At 36.7% G+C, this 20,287-nt stretch overlaps 1 protein-coding gene and 1 pseudogene across 1 annotated transcript; both read right to left on the reverse strand.

Annotated features, from left to right (window-relative positions):
* Positions 1–5,515, reverse strand: part of LOC101301647 — a 6,464-nt pseudogene extending 949 nt beyond the window's left edge.
* A 710-nt stretch (positions 5,516–6,225) lies between these two features.
* Positions 6,226–13,772, reverse strand: LOC101295475. The gene is made up of 12 exons (XM_004290391.1): positions 13,347–13,772; positions 12,329–12,654; positions 12,110–12,202; positions 11,932–12,022; positions 9,745–9,838; positions 9,175–9,272; positions 8,612–8,681; positions 8,044–8,147; positions 7,437–7,553; positions 7,210–7,286; positions 6,955–6,999; positions 6,226–6,860 (listed from the first exon to the last, which is right to left on the reverse strand). Exons 1-12 carry the CDS (start codon positions 13,638–13,640, stop codon positions 6,344–6,346), a joined length of 1,926 nt encoding a protein of 641 aa, XP_004290439.1. The 5' UTR covers positions 13,641–13,772; the 3' UTR covers positions 6,226–6,343.
* Positions 13,773–20,287: the final 6,515 nt, after the last annotated feature.

Here is a 20,287-nt window from a genome sequence, read left to right on the forward strand (position 1 = left end):
TGTGTGTGTGTGTGTGTGTGTGTGTGTGTGTGTGTGTGTGTGTGTGTGTGTGTGTGTGTGTGTGTGTGTGTGTGGGCACGCTGAAACACTCACCTTGCATTTGCCCATTCTCCAACCCATCCAAAGCCATGAAGAGCTCTTCAATAACAAAATTACACTTGAAATCAGTGAAATTGAAGTAACAGAAATATTTGTTAACAATGAAATGGTCAGACAGATATAAGCAGGAAGAAAAAGTCCCCAATAAACTACTTAAGAACTGATCATGGAACCAAAAGAAGTCTTACATAACCAAGGAAGGGTATTTTCACTGTCAGCAATTTCATGTTAGAAAGGAAAGCTAAGTGACAACATTTTTCTTCCATTCCACATTATGGCCCATGGACACATACATTGATAAGAATTTTCCAGCTGTAGGGGATTACAGGTTTATTAGTAAGGGTTAATTGCAATTCAATACATGTGTTTTCAGTCAAACAACCCCTATTAACTTACCAGCCTCATGCAAATAAATTTTGACAAACAGCTCCTATGAGCGTCACCTGTTTCTATTACCTCTTGAGGTCGAGTACATGGGGATGGGGAAATAAATGCCCGGACATTCAAAATTAAGGGTTTTTTTATTTGTTTGAGAAGCAAATTAAGTGTTTTCAATCTGCATTGCGAATATTACTCTTCGGGCGAAAGAGTCATTTACCATTTCAAGGAGCAGGAAAGTTAACTTTTTACCATTCTATCACCCTACATGTCTGTGCGCCCCAGAACCAAGGTTTGGCTTGCATGAGGCCGGTAAGTAACAACACGAGGGATTACTAAGGATGCAAAATTGCTGAACTGAAATTGCAAGGTAGAAAAACAAAAAACAAAAATATAACCAACTAAGAAATAAAATAAAAAGCGGGTGCTAGATGTTTCCAAGCCCAACTAAAGATTTGATATAAGGTAGCGGTTTTACTTTGTTGTGTTAGTGGCAATGGGAACAAGCCAATCCAAAGTTCGCTTCATTTCAGCTTTGATTTGAGGAATGGTGAGCTGCAAGAACATCATATTTAGAGGTAAAGTTCTGCATAAAATGACGGAAGGAAATTTCATTTGGAACAACATTGCTACAAAAAAACATCTATGAAGATAGTAACATTCTAATTGGCAATCATATACAGAAAGCATACAACTCAACCTCAACTAACTGAAATTTTGAGCGCAGAGCTGACTTGACACTGCATGGTAGTCCCTCATACAGAGTATCTATCACACTTTGAGGCACTAAACTTGATCGAGACACCTGGTTACATTTAGACATTACTCAGCATAAGGTCATGATCTCTAGGATTCTATATTTTGCATTGCCTGAATCTCTTTTAACTTATCATTTTAATAAACATTGATCGTGTCTGTATTATACTAGACTTTGCAACAAAAATATGAAAAATCATTCTTATATATACCAAGAATAAACCGTAATGGGCAATCTAGACCTTGTATTCTTATAATACTTGGAAAAGTTATATTTACAGAAAATAAAACAATCATGTTTCTCATAGATTTATGACCCAATGGAGCAAGACAGTTCAGGCACATTCAGGTGATAGACTATAAAGGAGGCAATTTAAAACATGTTTCAACTGAAAGTGGTAAACCTATATCATACTATAAAAAATAAAAAAACCGGTAAAGGCAATAGCAGAGGATGAATCTAAACTTACAAGTGTGTTAATTTGCGTAATAATATGTGCGTAGTGTAAGGAAGGTCCAGTAGGCCCCAACCTTTTACAGTTACTCTGAGTACGTTTCACTGGTTCATCATCATCTGCAAGGGGGAGGGGTAGACATCAGGAAGCTTTCCACATATCATGATCACCTTCATCTACTTAAAACACTTAAATCTATTATCTTCTGTTTGACGAAACAGCAATATGAGAAATGAATATCTGATTCGATGGTAATAGATTCTATGAACGACTTTCTTGTGGTTCGAATAGAGCACTGTCCTATCAAAGCCTTCTAGAAAGTAAATGATAACAATGGTGGCCTTTAAAATGAGGATATAAAATTATATTAATCATGAATTCATAATAAAGGAAATTAGAGAGTTCCTGGTCCATAATTGAATGCATACCAGGACTTCCAAAAGCTTCATGAATCTTTAAGTGTAATAATTGTACAATGTCAACAAGCTTCGGCATAACCTGTAATCACAAGATATTAGATAATAATTCCATGGTTGTTTTGTTTTTTCTTTTTTTGGTAAAACTGGTTGTTTTTTTTTTTTTTAAATGATTGATTTATCAGGTGAAAGATTAACTCACCCCATTACTTCATGAGAACATGCATAATGACTAAAATTTTCAGGAAACAGAGAAAATCAATTAACCTCTATATTCCAATATTAAATTCTACAGCACTGTACATTTGAAATCATTATTTTCCTGTGGTCACAAAGGCAGAAGACATTTTCCTCAACTGCCAATGGAAATGACACACAAGGGAAGAGGTATCGATCATATTATTTTCTTTTTCTTTTCTTTTTTGAAGGAAAATTAATTGAGTGGCAGATTTGTAACTGAGGTTTTGTAACATTTGCAAACAATATATACCTTTTCTTCAAGCTGGTGCGAACATTTTAATATGGGTTTTATTGGGTAGGTTTGTGCTCTATGATTTTTCTGTAAACTACTTTTGATAAGAAAATAGGTATATTGCAGTCAATAATTAAATGAATACTGAGGGTCAGTAACCTGTTGCAGAAATAATACTAAGAAAAAGATAAGAAATTAGGTGGTCTTTTCAGGTATAGCTGCTGCCAAATCTTCCGTAAGTGAAATTTTCTACATATTCTATGCAAAATGTGCACATATTGAACCTAAAAAGACAGCTATATGAAGGAATCACAATTTTTACCTCTTCCAAAGTCTTAGACCAAAGTGAATTTTTCTTTAAACTGTTTACAAGCTTCATTTGATTCTTTATATCTGCTTTTAAAATCGCAAGGTTGTCTCCTGCACATGAAGAAATTATGTGAACCATCAAACAAAAGTATACACAAGAGGACAATCTTCTGGGCTGAAGCAAAACCAACAGCAGAAATTTGAGGTAAAATGGTGCATAAGCCAAGCCAAACAAATACAAACAGACTAGTTCCAAAAAATTGAGTGCATTTATCATGAAAATCCTAATGGACTCGGCAACTAGACTGCACCAGCTTGTTAGGATATCAGTGCTTTTGAAGTTTTCAGAAACCTACCAGCAGCTGCAAAATAGTACTGTATGTGACAACAATTAGAAACAACTCAGATGGAATTAACCAAAGTCCAAAGACAAGGTTTACCTCTTCTTGCAGTAACTGAACTATCTTCTTCAAGCTTATGCCGATATTCTTGTTCCAATCTATCCAACGAATGCAACTCATGACACAGTTCCTGAAACCAAGAAACAAAGATGAATTTCCTTCATTAGTGTTCAAAGGAAAAATTCTTCCGAGCTCAGCTTATCCACTGCAGTATTCGTTCATCAATGCCTGTTCTCTACTCAATTATCTTGGATCCACTGACTCCCATAATCTTGGGTTCTTACTATTACAAAAACATGAAAAGAGCAGTATCTTATGGTTCTGATGAAGTTCCTGCCAACATTTTTCTATAAAGCTTGGGAAAACACCAGATACACTTGATTGGCGTCTAACGATGCAAGATTAATAATGACAAGAACTTATCAGCATTAAATAGCAAATCTTCTGCAGCTGAGTATAATGAAACAAGATGCATCACCACCGCTCTTCTACAACTTCAATAAAAAAATAACACCCAACTAAAAACTGGAGTAAATGTCCACAAAGAAGAAAACAATAAATGGGTGTATATTGCTATTAATTCAAGGAGAGCTCCAAGAATCAGAAAATGAATATGTTCTCCAATCCAGTCCTTTTAAGTGACTTAAAAGGTTAGGTACCAATACAAAAGATGAAGTGTGTACGGTGCATACCCATTTTCCGAAAAGGTCAAGCAACAAATTTGTTTTATCAGACTGTCTTTAAAAATAAAAAAATAAAAATAAAAAAATAAAAAAAAAACAATTGTCCCAAACTGGATAAACATATTCCAGATATTCAAAACTAAACCATCAACAGATGCAACTGTAACAAAGAGTGTAGCATTTCCTATAGTTAATGTGCAAAAACTCACCGCGGTTGACTGAACTAAATTTATCAAATATTCCATCCCTCTCTCTGCTTGCTTCTTCAAATGAGTTTGTTCAGTAACCTTCGAGCCAATCCTATTATAATGAAAATAAGAAGATTAAACATATCTGATAATAGCGATCCAAGAAAGTGAGTCAAAATATTGCATTAGTATTACTTGCTAAAATAGCGATCCAAGTTGTGCCATATTGGATCATAAGTGCGATTTCCAAAACGTACAACATCTCTGATAAAAATTCTCAATTCTTCTCTGCCATAAATTGTGAAGGAGAAAGTCATTATTTTTCTACGAGGATGATCAAACAATAATTGATACTCTTACCCCAGAAACAACTAAAATGTGATGCTGATTATGGATCACCTCTTGTCAGCAGCGGCAATTCTGAGGAGCTCATCCATATCAGTAGATATTAAACTTTGCACCCCTTTGGATGGGAGCAGCACCTCTTTTAAATATCTGATATTATCCTCTGACAGGGACTGCATTAGCTTCACACCCTTGACAATTGAGTTTGCAACTTCAAAAGCCAAAATTGCAATTGTATTCCCTTTTGTTTGCACCTCAGAATATAAAGTGGGGTCCCAATTACTGATGCTACTGCCGAACGTGTCCAAGATATCCATTGCCTTTCCAAACCCAGTCGAGCTAGCTTTACCTAAAAGAGAGCTTACTGCTGAAACCTATAGTATGATAATGTTACTTATATGTTAACAACAGGTGGAATTTGCTATATTCCTATCAAAACTGAAGACTGTGTTCTGTATTTATAATGTACACCCAGAAGAGCAGTTGACTGCAAAATTTGCTATCAGAAATGCAGAAGTACAAGTCTCAGTTCGGTGTATGATTTAAATTGCACTACAGTTTGTTACTCTATTTTAATTTATTTTTTTGGGGAACGAATGATTCCTGTAGCAAGCTGCTAAAGCAATTGTGAACCAATGTGTAGCTACTCTATTTTGGAAAAATTAACATTGACTATAACGTAATCTTGGTATGTCTCTTTTTCACAAACTTATAATCAAGAAAGGCTACCATTATATACGTCTTTAACATATTATAAAAAATAAAAAAACAAAACACCATAAGTAACAGAAGTTTCAGAATGTATCTGTAAATATTACTTTAGCAACAGCGGCCTGTTTAGAGAAGCAAGCAGCTCCATCATTGATATCAATTGGATGTCCATTTGTAAATGGAAACCAATTAGGATTATGATCATATGCTCTTGGGCCATTACTAGCATGATGGTAATTTATAGCTACAGTGATATCTTCTACTTTGGGCGTCCGTTTCACCTTGTTGCGAATCCCACCCATTACTGTATGTGAAACACCCACAAGCTGTATCTTGTTGTAGGAAACCAGAATCGCCAAACCCAGAAATGAGACTTTTGAGAGAGAAGCTTGGCAGGGATGAAGAAAGACGGAGATGGCTCGTTTGGGTTCGCGCGTTTACTTTTCTTTCTTTCCAGCTGTTGAGGAGAAAAGATTGTTTTTGGTCAACTCACGATTCTAGAGTAGACAAACCTAGGTTTTTTTTTTTTGAAAGTTAGACAAACCAGGTTAAGCAAGCTCAATTTGTTCCCGAGTGGGACCCATCGGTTCGTGCGCTTGCGGTGGTGGGACCCATGTAGATCCATGTCAGTTTAAATAAAAATGGAGTTTGGTGTGTAACTTCAAAACATAGATAGTGTTGGATAGGAGACCTACATTGGTTGGTTGAAATGACCAAGGCACCCTTAACATTTGCATCAGTGTCATTACACTAGTGTACATGAGTTAATATACTCTCTTGATACAAAGGGATCCATTGTAAAAAGAACCACCAATTTTTACTGGTTTTAAAAGCAAGAAAAGGGATACCTTGAACTTTCAATTATTATTTGAATATTCTGTACATACACAACACTAAGGAAACTATAACTCAACATGCTTTTCCATTTCCACATCTACAGAGTTTGACTTACATTGAATACACTTACCTCCCTAGATTTTAACATTCAAAAAGCCAGTGATTTATCACTCAGCATTTGCTTACTAACACAACATCACCCTTGCCACAACCTGAGAGCCGCTTCCAAGGAAAAATTGTAGCAGTTGGACCTATTACACATACACATGGAGACTTCGCACGTCTGCCAATCCTCAAATACTTCGAATTGTGTCCACTCGATCAATGAGATCCAATGCCTTGCTCCTGTCAATATCAAAGTCAATGACAGGTACGGAAGAGGGCCTCCTTATGGGAAAAGGATCTTTCCTTCGCTCACTTGTTGGAGAGTGGCTACTACTTTTACTTAACCTATGGTACTTGCTGAACCTCGTCCTTGCAGTGTCAAATTCCTGACTTTTACTGATCCCCGGTGTCAGTTTTCTCTTACTTACATATCTTAGCATTTCTTGATCTTCAACCGTTAATACAGGGGATGGACAGTTGGCCTTGTTTATAGATAACTGAATTGTCCTCTGGTTTGGGGAGTAAATTGGGGATTTAATAGGAGATCTGATTCCATTATTTCCAACCCTCACTTGGTTGACCAGATGATGTAGCCACACCACCAGCTCAAGAATGTAAGACTCTGTTTTATTTTTATCAGCATGGTGTAGTGTCTCAATCCTCAACAAGTCAGTCTGACCAGTAGGTTTTCGGTTCATCTCAGACCTAAAGAATTAAGATCTGTTAGAACTACCAAAACATGACAGAGCAATAAATAAATATATAAATAATTAAAAGCCATCTGCAAGTCAGAACTCACCCAGTGTTTGCCCATTCTCCGACCCAACCGAAGCCATGATGAGCTCTAAATGAACACATAGTGAAAAGCAACACTCAATATATAGAACTAAAAACTTTGAACATATTTGAATCATAAATGATATAGAGGGCACAGTAATAAAATTTGATCTACGTTAATATTAATTGGAAAGAACTAGAGGTGAAAAGCTAACCCAGAAAACAAAACAAAACGATGACAAATAAAAGTAGATAAGCAGACAAAATGGAGCTTTACTTGGTGGTGTTAGCAGCAATTGGAACAAGCCACTGCAAAGTTTTCTCCATTTCAGCTTTGATTTGAGGGACTGTGTGCTGTGAGAATAGCGTTTGAAGAGAATAGTTATAAACCAGGACAAGGATGAGGAAAAAATTGACAGTCAACTGTGAAGTGGAGAAATAACATGATAACGATAATATAACTTTGGTTAATTAATGTCCTTGAACTGCATACACTACAGATACCTCTTCCTTAACCTGAAATGACTGTAGTTTTGAGCGCAAAGCAGACTTTATACCAGGAGGCAGCCCTTGATATAACGTATCTCGTGTGTTTGGAGGCACAGAACTTGACCGAGACACCTGGTTACATTCAAATGTTAAATCATAAGACCTTGACCCAGTATAAAGCCTATGTTTCCAAAATGTTAATCAACAAGAAAAAAATTGAACTGCAGACTGCAGAGGATTGGTTATTGAACTTGTGAAAAAAAAAAAAAAAAACTTTCATCATAATCCAGAAAATTACAATAACCATGTGTTTAAACTGTTCTGAAAAACTGAAGTGGACACAACGCACTCTCACTGTCATAGTTAAGTTGTTGTACCACTCTTATGTAGACCATAATAAAAAGTCTAGAATGGTAAACTTTCTAGCTTGTAGTTAATAAATGATAATATCACCTTTCCTTCTCAATTAGCAGAGGACTAAAAGATTAAGTTTGGCAAGATAATATGTGCGTAAACAAGAAGGTAAGAAGGAAACACGGAAGGGACAAGTTTAGTAGCACACCTTTTCCAAATTTCCACCATACAAAAAAAAAAGTTTGCAGTGCACAAGGAAAACACTCACGAGAGTATCGATTTGTGTGATAATATTTGCATAATGCAAGGCAAGACCCGCAGACCCCAACTTTTTGTGATGGTTTTGAGAACCTTTCACAGCTATATCAGTATCTGCAAGACCAAACAAAGAGATACATCAGATAATAGTCAGTCAATGCAAGATCAAGAATTGCAATAGAGAAATGAAATTATAGGCAGTAACTGGAGATTATATGAAGAGATGTTAGCTATTTAATTTGGAGTATTGAGGGAGTAATGGCCTTATCCTATAAATTCTGGTGGACTTTAATGTACGGTTTTAGATCCTTTAGAAACCACAAAAAGAGAACAAAGCTGTCTACCCGTGTCATTACATACTCCCAACATAAAGATGCTTCTCACTTTGTATAAGTGAACAAGGTCAACATGATTGTTTGCAATCCAAGTCCAATTGAAATTTATTTAGAAGGTAAAAACTAAAATAGAAAGCCAGATCTACATCATATTTTTATCAACATCCTTTCCGACTCCCAAGGAGAAGTAGAAAGCATCCTAGAAGACAACTGTCTAAAACTATCCAAACTTTTGAAGCATACCAGCAACACCAAATGCTTCATGGATCTCCAAATGCAAGTAATGCACAATGTCCACAAGCTTCTCCATGACCTGAAAATAGGAGATACAAGATTGGCTGTGAGAACTTGAAGAGAAAGCTTTTAACAAAAAAATTTGCTCAACGTACCCTCCCAAATTTAAACACCCTGTGACTAATGTATTTCTCAGAAACTGAAAGAACAAATCATTTAAAAAGACCAGCTGGGGGAAATGATATTTTCTAATGAGCTTCGGCATCAATTTAAGTTTCTTCATCAGTCCTTTTTAGTAATTTTCAAGAGGGTATTTTCTATTTTCTTATTAATGTTCATTAAAGCATGGATAGGTGAAGTAAATTTCTGACTGTAAAGAAAAGCTCCCACAGTTTTATCACGTGATTATAGTTCAATTGGATTGGAATTGACAGCTGCGCTGTGAGGCCAACCATATGGTAAATATCCAATATGATATTTACCTTCAAACAGTCAGCACTAAAGTCAATTAAAAAAAGAAAATGTATCATAACCAAGATGAGATAGACGAAAAAGGAAAATTAGCTTAATACCTCTTCCAGAATCCTAGACCAGAGTGATTTTTTCTTCAAACTTCTCACATGCTTCCTTTGACTCTTCAACTCGGCTCTTAAAAGTGCAAGACTATCGCCTGTGTCAAAATACAGACACAACGAGATAAAGTTACTTGATAGTTATAGTTTCATGGAATCATGGCATGCGAAAAAAGATGTAGTAAATTTCAACAAAACAAAACCAGGCTAATCATCGGAATAAAAGATGCATTGACTTGGACAACCCAACAAGAGCAATGTTGAGTCCCCCAGCCGGGAAAAAAATAATAAAATAAATAAAGCCTCACAGAAAATAGTCAATTTGCTAACTGCATTTCTCCAGACAAGATGATATTTCTATTATTATTTTAATTTATACTAAAAGTTGTCAGAACTGGCAGTAAATTTGACTTCGTACAGACAAAACACTATCCATTTGGACCATCGGTATGATTATACCCAGACATACCAATGGCTTCCCTACACAAACACACATACACACCAGATAGATGGCACCTGTACCCAGAATAAATGGCAGAAAGAACCAAAAAGAATGTTAATACAAGTTACCTTTTTGGGTGGTATTGGAGTTGTCCTCCTCTTGAAGTTTCCGCCGATAATCTTGTTCAAATCTGTCCAATGCGTGCAACTCATGATATAGTTCCTGTAACAAGAAAGAGGTGCCTTTCCTTCAGTAAATCTCCAAGGAATGTATCGGTCAAGTAGTAGGTTTCCAGTTGGAAATATTTAAAGCAATACAAGACTTGTTTATCTATCAAAAACAGAAAGAAAAATAATTACAAAACAGGTAGGGATTTCATAGATCACACACAACACGGAGCAATCAAACAAGCTATTGAACGTGTGGTCGACAAAGTCCACTGCTACATTCCCAACTACAGTATCCACTCATCTTTGTGCTCCCTTCCTGCTATAAAGCCTTCCAACTACAAGCTCTTTCCAGCACACTCAGTCACTAAACTTAGGTACAGACCATGAAATTTTAATCCAATCTCGTATACAATAGACTTCCTTATCTGGAGACATGAAAACTGCAAATCCATATATGCAGTTTTAAATTACTGGCCCTCAAATTTGATAAAATACCAACTTTTATGATGTCTTGCCTTTTAGGTCAAGAAGGGAAGATTGCCGAGCAACAGAACCAAGGATTTTGGTTCAGAAGGTACAAGTACTAGGTTCAACAGTTCATCAGTTTTATTCTCACCACAATGTCCATTGAAGAGCTGAAATTCATGAAACATAGCATAATTGAACATTCCATACAATTTACTGGAGAATACAATTTATAAGATTGGATGAGGAAAAAATTTTAACTATGTTTTTCTTTTGCTCTCGATCTTTTGTTCCTTTTACCATTTGCAAAGAGGCTCATTTTATTGCTTACAATTTCTTCTGAAGAGAGTACAGGGTGCATCAGTCTCTCTCTCTGCCCTCCACCCCCAACCCATTAACTATCAGAAGAGCTTCAAGAACCAGTTCAAAAACGGTTTTGTCTCCAAGCTGAAACACATCAGGCTCTCTGAACTTGCATATTCTTAAACTTTTGTGCTACTCATTCTTTCATACTGGAATTATCTAGGGACATAAGATGATCTTGTAGAATGAGAAGTACAGCTGCTACGAGTGAAGAAGAAAATTTAAGTTTAGGATTTCCTAGAGTGTCGAAACAAAAAGAAATGCCCTCTCGGTCTATATACTCAACATCTACAGGTATTGACTATTTGAGTCTGCATTTGATTTATAGTTAGTCAATGAGGAATGCTTACTAAAACGATACTTAATGCATCTGCAAGCTGCAAGAATGAAGAGCATCCTTCGCAACAGAATCTAATTTAATCATGCAGCATTGTGATGCAGCTCAACAACAATACAATTCACTACTGTAATAAAAAACTTCATACCAACCTTCGACGAAGATCAATTGGTTATCTGTGGGAAGCTAGTTAATTTTTATTGACTTCTTATAATCGCTACAAAACCTCATCTGCATCTATGGATTACTGATGAATTTCATTCAGCTTCTTCCCTTGTTATATAGGCAGACAAATCTTATTTCACAAAGGTGCAATCAATCCAATGACAATCATATACCCATTTGTTTTCCCAGCAGAAAGAATATACTAAGCCAAAGAAAATAAAATATATATATATGTGTGTGTATATGTACACGCCAGATCAAGAGCGGACGTCCGCACTGGCCTTAAAGTGCGGACGTCCATCCGTTCTCCACCCTCTGGCGCCGGCGACGGCACACCTCCACCCCAAAAGACTCCAGCAGCGTCCCCGACCACTTTCCCTCCCCGGTGAGTCCGTTCTTTTCCAGTTTTCCGGCGAGATCACCCAAAACTTCAAACAAAGTCGATCTCGCCGGAAAACTGGAAAAAAACGGACTCGCCGGGGAGGGAAAGTGGTCGGGGACGCTGCTGGAGTCTTCTGGGGTGGAGGCGCGCCGGCGCCGGCGCCCGGAGGGTGGAGAACGGACGGATGTCCGCACGACGTCCGCACTTTAAGCCGAGTGCGGACGTCCGCTTCTGATCCTCTCTATATATATGTGTATATATATATATATATATATAAACCTCTAGAATAACATGGTGCAGGTTGTTACATGAACTCTATATAAATATAAACCTTTAGAATAACATGGTGCAGGTTGTTACATGAACTCTAAGACAAGTCACTAATGGACGCAAGTGAAAGAGACGAGCATTCTCTTTACATGCATTAACTTACAGCTGTATACTGAACTAAGGCCATTAGTTGTTGCATCACTATTTCTGCATCCTCCTTCAATTGCCTCTGAGGTGTAAGTTCTGTACCCAACCTAAATATAGCACAGGTGACCAGCAAATTCTGAGACGGATTAAATTGAGTATATACTATTAAAACAAACAAGATATGTTAAACTTACTTCTCAAAGTAGCGATCCAAATTGTGCCACTGAGGATCTTTACAACGATTTCCGAAACGCACAACTTCTCCCGAAAAGACACTGAGTTCTTCTCTGCCAGGATGTGACAACAAAACCATAAATTATTCTCATGTATTATTATTTGAAGATCACGGTAATAACAAAGACAGCTTTTCTGATCATCCAGAAAATTATAGATGGAAAGGTTTCACTGCCAACCTCTTGTCAGCTGCAGCAATTCGCAGGAGTTCATCCATATCTCTCGATATTAAATTCTGTACCCCTTCGGATGGAAGCACAGACTCTTTCAAATGTTTGATGTTATCCTTTGAAAGGGATTGCATTAGATTTGAACCCTTCACAATTGTGTTTGCAACTTCAAAAGCCAAAATTGAAATTTTGTTCCCTTTTGTTGTCACTCCAGAGGTAAAACCACTACTAGGATTCAGATTTGTCATGCTACTCCCAAGGGTGTCCAACACTTCCACAGCCTTCCCAAGTCCTGCAGTACCAGCCTTGCCCAGACGTGAGCTCACTTCTGATACCTGTAATCAAGCATAACAAAACAAACAGATAAATCTACAAGTAACAAAATTGAAAAAATAAAGAAATAAGAATTTGTTATTATAGGTATTTAGAAACAAAGCAGTACCATTTACTTCACTACTGATTCAATTTCTACTTTAAACACCAACCACCAAAATCCTAATGTTGCCATATCTATTACAGGAGAAATTTAAAACATCTAACCACTAACTTGAGGACTTACGTATCATGATTAGATCGAATATGAATGGTGATACACACAACCACATAGATGGTTTTCTCAACTTCAGTTCTCAGTAGGTTGTGTACATACAGAATTCCTTTTCTGGGATCCCTAGTCAAATAGTGGCAGGGTAAGTTTTACTTATTCATACAGATCAGTTTTTCTCATTAGAGTGTAGAATCACCCTTATGTTAAACTCAGGTGTGTGCGGTAAAAACCAGATGATGTCTTCTAGTCTAACGTTTCACAATATAAAGTGCACTATAAGCGCCTAAGCTCATTCTAATAGAGCCACTATTAAAGAGTCCCAGTCCCATCAGAACTCACTATCAGCGGCTTGTGGTTCCAATGCTATAGAAAAGAAGATGCAGCATCCAATGACCATTCATACTGTTACGGAAAAACAGGTATTACAAAGCAACATAGGCAAGAAGAAGAAGATAATAACATGTGAGGCATTAGAATTACCTTAGACTTGGTAGCTCTACTCTTTTGCGATAAGGCTCTAGACAAATGAGGAATGCCGTCATTGACATCATCCGTGATCATTCCATAAGGCACCATAGTATTGGTCTCCGGCACCATGAAAGGGTCTCGTAATTGCTTATCAGTAACCGGTGACGGTGTGGAGTTTCTGTTTACTTTGGCAGGCACGCCGGCAGAGACATGTCCATTAACATTAGGAAGGATTCCGGTGGAAGCAATATTAGCAGCGACATCCTCAACAGTGGATCTCCTCGACTTGGAGCAAATCCCACCCATTGTGATGATAACCCACCACCAAGTATATTTAATGCAAGATTCAAGTCAAATGAGAAGCATCCCTGTAAAACAAGAATGATCTACTCCAAAGTCTTGAATATAGAAACCACAGTAGCCATTCTGATCAGTGTTGGATTTGCAGTCCATCAACTCAGGTCCAGGTAGCTGCAATACAGTGAAGACCCATTACTCAAAAACACTAGAAAGCAGCATTACAAGTAGAATAAGGATGAAATCTGCAAAACCCAGCTGGGAATTTCAGATTTTACAACCCAAGACGAGTATGAGAGAGAGAGAGAGAAGACTTACAGTTGGATCTGTTTTGCAGGGAGATAGATGGACGAGGGTGCCCGATTGGGAGTGTAAAGACAGGAGAGAGAGCTGAGGAAACCAAAAATGAAAAGCAACGCCTGCAAATTGTAAACAGGAACAACACAGTGTGTCTAGTGAGAGAGAAGACTGGGCCTTTTTGTTTCAACTCTCTTCTTTTCTTGTGTGGGGTCTGGTCAGGTCAGGTCAGAGGTAACTTGTGGGAGCAAAAGAGTGTGCGGGAGAGGAGGAGGAGGTAGTCAAAGCCCCAACTCCGGTCACCCACTGCCCTAATTTAAAAAAAATAATAATAGAGTTGCATTGGGGATTCAGAATAATAAAAGCAGACATTTAATGAAAAGGATGGTGAGTACTGAGTAGTGACCAAAAGGGCGGTGAGTAGTGACCGGCCAATGTTAGAAAAAAAAATTTGGGAATGGAAATTCTTATATTTATCATCAATATCGCCAACCTTAGACAGAAAAATGTTAAATTGAAATTAAAGTGAACCCATCCGGTACTTGTAAGAAAACTAAAAATAATGAAAACACAACCTTTAAAGCAAAATATTAGTTGAACTTCATATAATTATTTAAATATTTTTTAGACATATATATATATAACTTTATTATTTATCTATGGCCAAAAAACATATATTGTCTTTAATACCACATTCATAGCCGGCACAAGCCACCATTCAATATGACAGGTAGCCTTCATTTTAAATTTTCTCAAATATGAACCTACGTATAGATAATATCATAGGCTTCTTGCGCTTTGGAAAAGACGTTGTAGTAGTAGTCTCCGCTAGACTAGCAAGGTCCGAGCGGTAAAAAACATAACCAAGGAGAGGCAGCACATTCAGACCAAAAAAAAAGGAGAGGCAGCACCGATCCTGGAGAAAAGTATATTACGCTTAAGCAACATATGATTAGAAATATCATGAGTAAAGTGGATGCAGAATTTACCTCAATGAATTATGTTCTGTCATGATCCAAATAACTAGGGCTATTTTAGTAATCAAACTAGTTTTGATTCCGATTCTATATGGTAAATAAACAACATCAATCATAATTAGTTTCATTCATGTTTTGATTCCTTATGGTAAGTAAACAGTGGAATAGTATGAAATATTCTCATACCGATTATTGTTGATACCAATGTTGTTGATACCGATTCATGATAATTTTCATTTCAAGTTAGTAAACGTGCTCTAAGCAATCACTATAGGCTCGTCACTAATTCTCAATAGTGACCACTTAATATACTTGGTCACTAACGGGGTTTTATGCAGCAAAGATCTTCTGCTGTTGTACATTATATTGCATTCCTCTTTTCATGCATGTATGCATTCGGCTTTAACTTTTGGAAAGAAGTTTGTATAGTTTTATTTACAGTGAGTTATGTAACTGTTTGTTCTTTTATTGTTGTTTCTTACAGAATTGGACAAGTAGCTAATTCCGGGAACATTGAACTCTTAGATACAGCTTCATTTCCAGGTACATTCCAGCTCCTTTGTCTACTAGAAGCTATAGGCCTAAAGTTCCATTGAGCTTTCTACCTGTTTTTCCATTAACTTGGTGCATGTTGCTTGCCAATGTAACTATTACACTTCTATGTATTCTCTTAAAAGCTGTGGTGGATATGGCTGCATGATCATGAGGTATGTGCTTTTTAGTGTCTGCTGAGTTATTAATTTACTGAATTATGCTGTTAAGACTGTGTACATGGTAAAATTACCGATTTATTTAAGGCTACACAAATTGAAGAAGAATCGAGTGTTTATGTAGGTGTAGCTTGGAAAGCTTGTTCTTTGTATTTTTTTTTCTCTTGCTATTCAACTGCATTAAATATTAATCTGGAATCTAATGTTTTAGTAATTTCTGGACACCTTAACATAACTAGATATCAATGCGCCATAGAATTTGGCCTATACATATAATTACACATTAGGGTAAGAGGCAATCTCTATGTGTGAATTTGTTTTGTGAAATCAACACAGAATGTGAAGTTTTGTGAAATCAATACAGAAGCTTAAGTAGTTTTTGTTTTCTTTGTTGGTTGAAGGCATGAGGTCGATATTTCATAACTCAAGAAACTTCCTGTGACACAATGAGGTCAAGGTGAGAATTTATGAGTTTGCTGTTTCTTTTATCCATTACATTCTTGGTATCTTTTTTCGTACTTCCATTTATCTTTGTTCCTCTCCCACATTCATATACTTTTTTTGAGAATCTGGGATGTCAAGGAACATCTGAAAATTTTCATGAGTTTCACCATGAAGATATCGATGTAAAAGCACTGTAGAACTAAAGCAAACTGTAATTCTAGGTTGAGTGCCTTGCTACTACTTTCAAAAGATAGGCTGTGGAATTTTGTAGCTGTGATAGAACCTGACCAAGCTACCATCAATAACTAAATTACATGGATTATCTGATTATGGACCATACTGAATTGTATATCTGTGGTTTATTGATAGAAATTTGTCGTCTTGGGATTTTGTCCAATTAGTTTGCATTCTGTTGTTCTCTGTACCATTTTCTGTGATATGCAAGATTAGCTTGATAATTTGTACATGTTGACCAATTGGTTAGTTGTGTAAACAATTTTGCTCTGAACCCACAATTCACAATTCCTTATGAATTTTGTGCTCAATTATATAGTGAAAGGTATCAACTTATCAATCTGTCAATTATATGTGCTTTTAGAACAGAGTTTGAGGAGGATTGATGTTTGTTGTATGCTACTTCAAAAAAATTTCTTTATTTACAGTGTTCATTTGTTGTTCTTTATTATAATATCTCTATGGTACACTTCGGACTTTATGTTATTTGTTAACAGGACAAGAAAGAAGGAAGGTGAGAGAGATGGGGATCTTGGAGAAGGATCTCGAGGCCCTGAAGGAGCAGATTGATAAGTTGAATTTAGAGAGAGTTCACTTGATGCTTCATGTTTAAAGTCATCAATCGACTCATCTGTCCCAAACGAACAGGTCATTAATAGAATGGTCATAAATACCAGATCCAGTACACATGCTTATCTTTAACCCTATTGCACATCTGGCTTACTTATGAACTCAACATCTAATTACCTTTTATTACTTCACATTAATGAAGAGCTGAATATACTTGGTTAATCTGATTTTTGTCTTGCAGTTGGTATATTTCATCTGATTATGATTTTGTAAGAGAATTGTGATTTACTGTTATATATGCATGCATGTCTGCTTATATGTACAAGCAAGAGCTGCAAATAGTAGTTGGAACTTGGTTATTATCAAAGTAACTCTAAATCAGTAGGGAACTTTAAACCATACCTTCACCAAATCCATGGGGCATAGCATCTCTGTATCCCCAACTACTTATCTTAAACTTTTTGCAATATCAGCATCCTTCTTTTATTTGCCATTAATTAATTCTTAAATCTCATGTCTCTATTCTAAATATTGCCTTCCTTTGAATTTCATTGTTTAATGATACATTACTGGTTCCTTTAAAAACAGCTAATATTGTTTAATCTACCCAGTTTCTCAGTGCCAGCCAACAGCATCCAGATCAACACTGACAGAAAACAATCTAACATTTGAAACAGCAAGGAACTTATGTAAAGTCATTAGTTCGAAATAAAAGACCGCAGCAGCACCCGGGAAGAGAAGAGGTGCGAGTCCAATTCTATAATATGAAATTGGGGGTTTCTTTTAGTTGTGTAGTGTAACAATGAAATGATCAGTGTATAGTGATATTATTAGGAAGCATACTTTGAAAACAGGGGCCTGCAACGCGCGGGCATACATCCTATTATTGTTAATTAATGGAAGAACGCTGGAGACCTATGGAATAGTTTTCGTTGGAATATGAAGGTATGACCTTTTGATGCCTTTGGTGTTTCATATGTACAAGAGAAGGTTATACATAGTTTCAAATTGATCGTCATAAAATATTTGTAACCACATGCTTTGATGAATGTAATATGATGTATAGGTAAAAACATGAAAAAAAGAAAAAATGATAGTTTCTGAAGTTATAGAAAAGAAAAAAAAGAAGAAAAAAATGACTTTTGATATGTTTAGGTTATATATCAGTTTGTAATTGAATTACAGTAATTTATGAGTTAAATTTTCATATTAGTTGATGTTGCTCATCCATTAATAAGCTTAAATTTAGGTGAAATTAAACTGTTTTTTCATATCCTGAATATTTTGGTTTGTGCTTACTCGCATCGCAGGTTCATGCCTATCGGATTTCTCAGTGTGTTTTTTTTCACAATTTTTTGTATGTTTGTCATTTAGCTATTATATTTTGTATTCATTTTGAAATTGTTGTCTACTTGTATAAGATTTTTAATGTTCAATTATGAAAATGAAAGCGGTGTTGGATTCTGAAGATGTAGATTACAGTTATCTACCTTTTATCTATATTGTGTATTTTAACATCCATTTGTGATGGACACAAATTTAATCTACTGTAACAGACATTGATATCACAACTAACTACTGCTTATATTTTTGTGTATTATTATTGTTATATGAATCGTCGATTTTAACTTGCGGCAACGCGCAGGGACAGAACCTAGTGTCTATCGTATTTTAAAGTTTACGATATTTACGTACCGAGACTTATTGCAGGAGGTTAGAGCACAACAAAATATCAGGGAACTGGTGTCACTGATCTTCCCTCGGTCTATTCCTTAAGCCCATTCAAATTCTTAATAAAAAGACGTTATTACCTTTTGTGTGATTAAACCCACACAAATCTCTCTCACGAAGCAGTGCCGATCTCAGCATTATGTAAATTTTCCCGAGAGATAATAATTAGTTCTGGATGTAAATACCGAAATAGAAGTGGAAACTTCCAAGTCCCCACTAACTTTGACAAAAAGATGAGAAGGGTTAAAAAGATACCGGTTAACGTCATCTATGTGTGAAATGCGTGGGAATAAAGGCTAGTTTCTTATAGTAGGAAGCCGATTAATTTCAGATGGAATGATTTCCAAAGTATTTGGTATGCACGACAGGGTCTTAGAAAAAAAGGCTCGAGTTGAGAGTTTAGTTTCATTTTCATCCGGCAACGCCTTGTAATTAATGCTGGCACGTTAGTGTGCGATATATGTTGTTGGATGAGTGTTTGGTGGCCTGCGATGGGAGGCATGAAAACAAAGCAAAGCAAACCGGCACAAAAACAATAGGCCGGACAACACAGAAAAAGTAGTAAGCTGATTTGAAGAGTAACTACCCTATAGTCAAAAGAACATTCCAGCCCCGAACAGATAAGCAAGGTTGGCGTTTACTACAGAACCCTCACTCTCTGATTGCCAAGCTGTACAAAGCCCTATATTTTCCAAATGGAGATTTTTTCTCCGCAGAATTGGGGACCTATCCTTCATTTTCATGGCGTAGCATTCTTTCAGGCAGAGAGGTATTGTCACAAGGATTGCGATGGAAAATTGGCTCCGGATCTCATGTTAATATATGGCAGCATAAATGGATTCCTGACTCATTTCCAAGATGTCCTTCATCTCCTCCGGCACAGGGAGCTCCTCAATTGGTTTCAGAATTAATAAATCCAATAACTCGCAATTGGGATGTTCACAAGCTCAGCATGTTCTTTTCACCTGCTGACATTGAGTTAATTTTGACCATTCCCTTAAGTAACAGAATGGTGTAAGATCGACCTATATGGCACTTCCACAAGAAAGGTACATTTAGAACAAACAGTGCGTATTTTGTGGCTAGAGACATTCACCTAGAAGTTGTATTAGCACCTCCTCCTCCCATTGATCCATTTGGTAAGCTTTGGAAAGAAATTTGGAGTGCTAAAATACCTGGTAAAGTCGGCATACATATATGGAGAAGCTGTGCAGGGATTTTACCAACTAGAGAAGGTTTGCAACAAAAAGGTTACGAAGGGGAGATGGGTTGTTTAATGTGCCAGCATCATATTGAGAATATTATGCATCTGTTCTTTCAATGCCAATATGCCCAGAAAACTTGGAATGTTGCTGCTATTACAATTGATGTGTCAAATCGTGATTCTTTCAAGGATTGTTTAATGCATATGGCTAGCACTATGACTAAGCATACCTTTGCTAGAGCTATGGTCATCTTATGGTCTATATGGAAGAATCGAAATAGTCAATTGTGGGAAGGCAAGAAACAGAGGCCTAGTGACGCAGCTATGCTTAGCCTAGGATGGCTCCAAGAGTTCACAACAGCTAATGTGACACCGACTGGATCGATAGATCGTCGGCAACAAAATTGGTCAGTGCCGGCGTCTGGATGGTTAAAATGCAACTGTGATGGTTCTTTTTTGGCTAATACTCATCATGGAGGCAGTGGTGTT

This window comes from Fragaria vesca, linkage group LG2 (assembly GCF_000184155.1).
Source record: "Fragaria vesca subsp. vesca linkage group LG2, FraVesHawaii_1.0, whole genome shotgun sequence".
Lineage (NCBI taxonomy): Eukaryota > Viridiplantae > Streptophyta > Magnoliopsida > Rosales > Rosaceae > Fragaria > Fragaria vesca.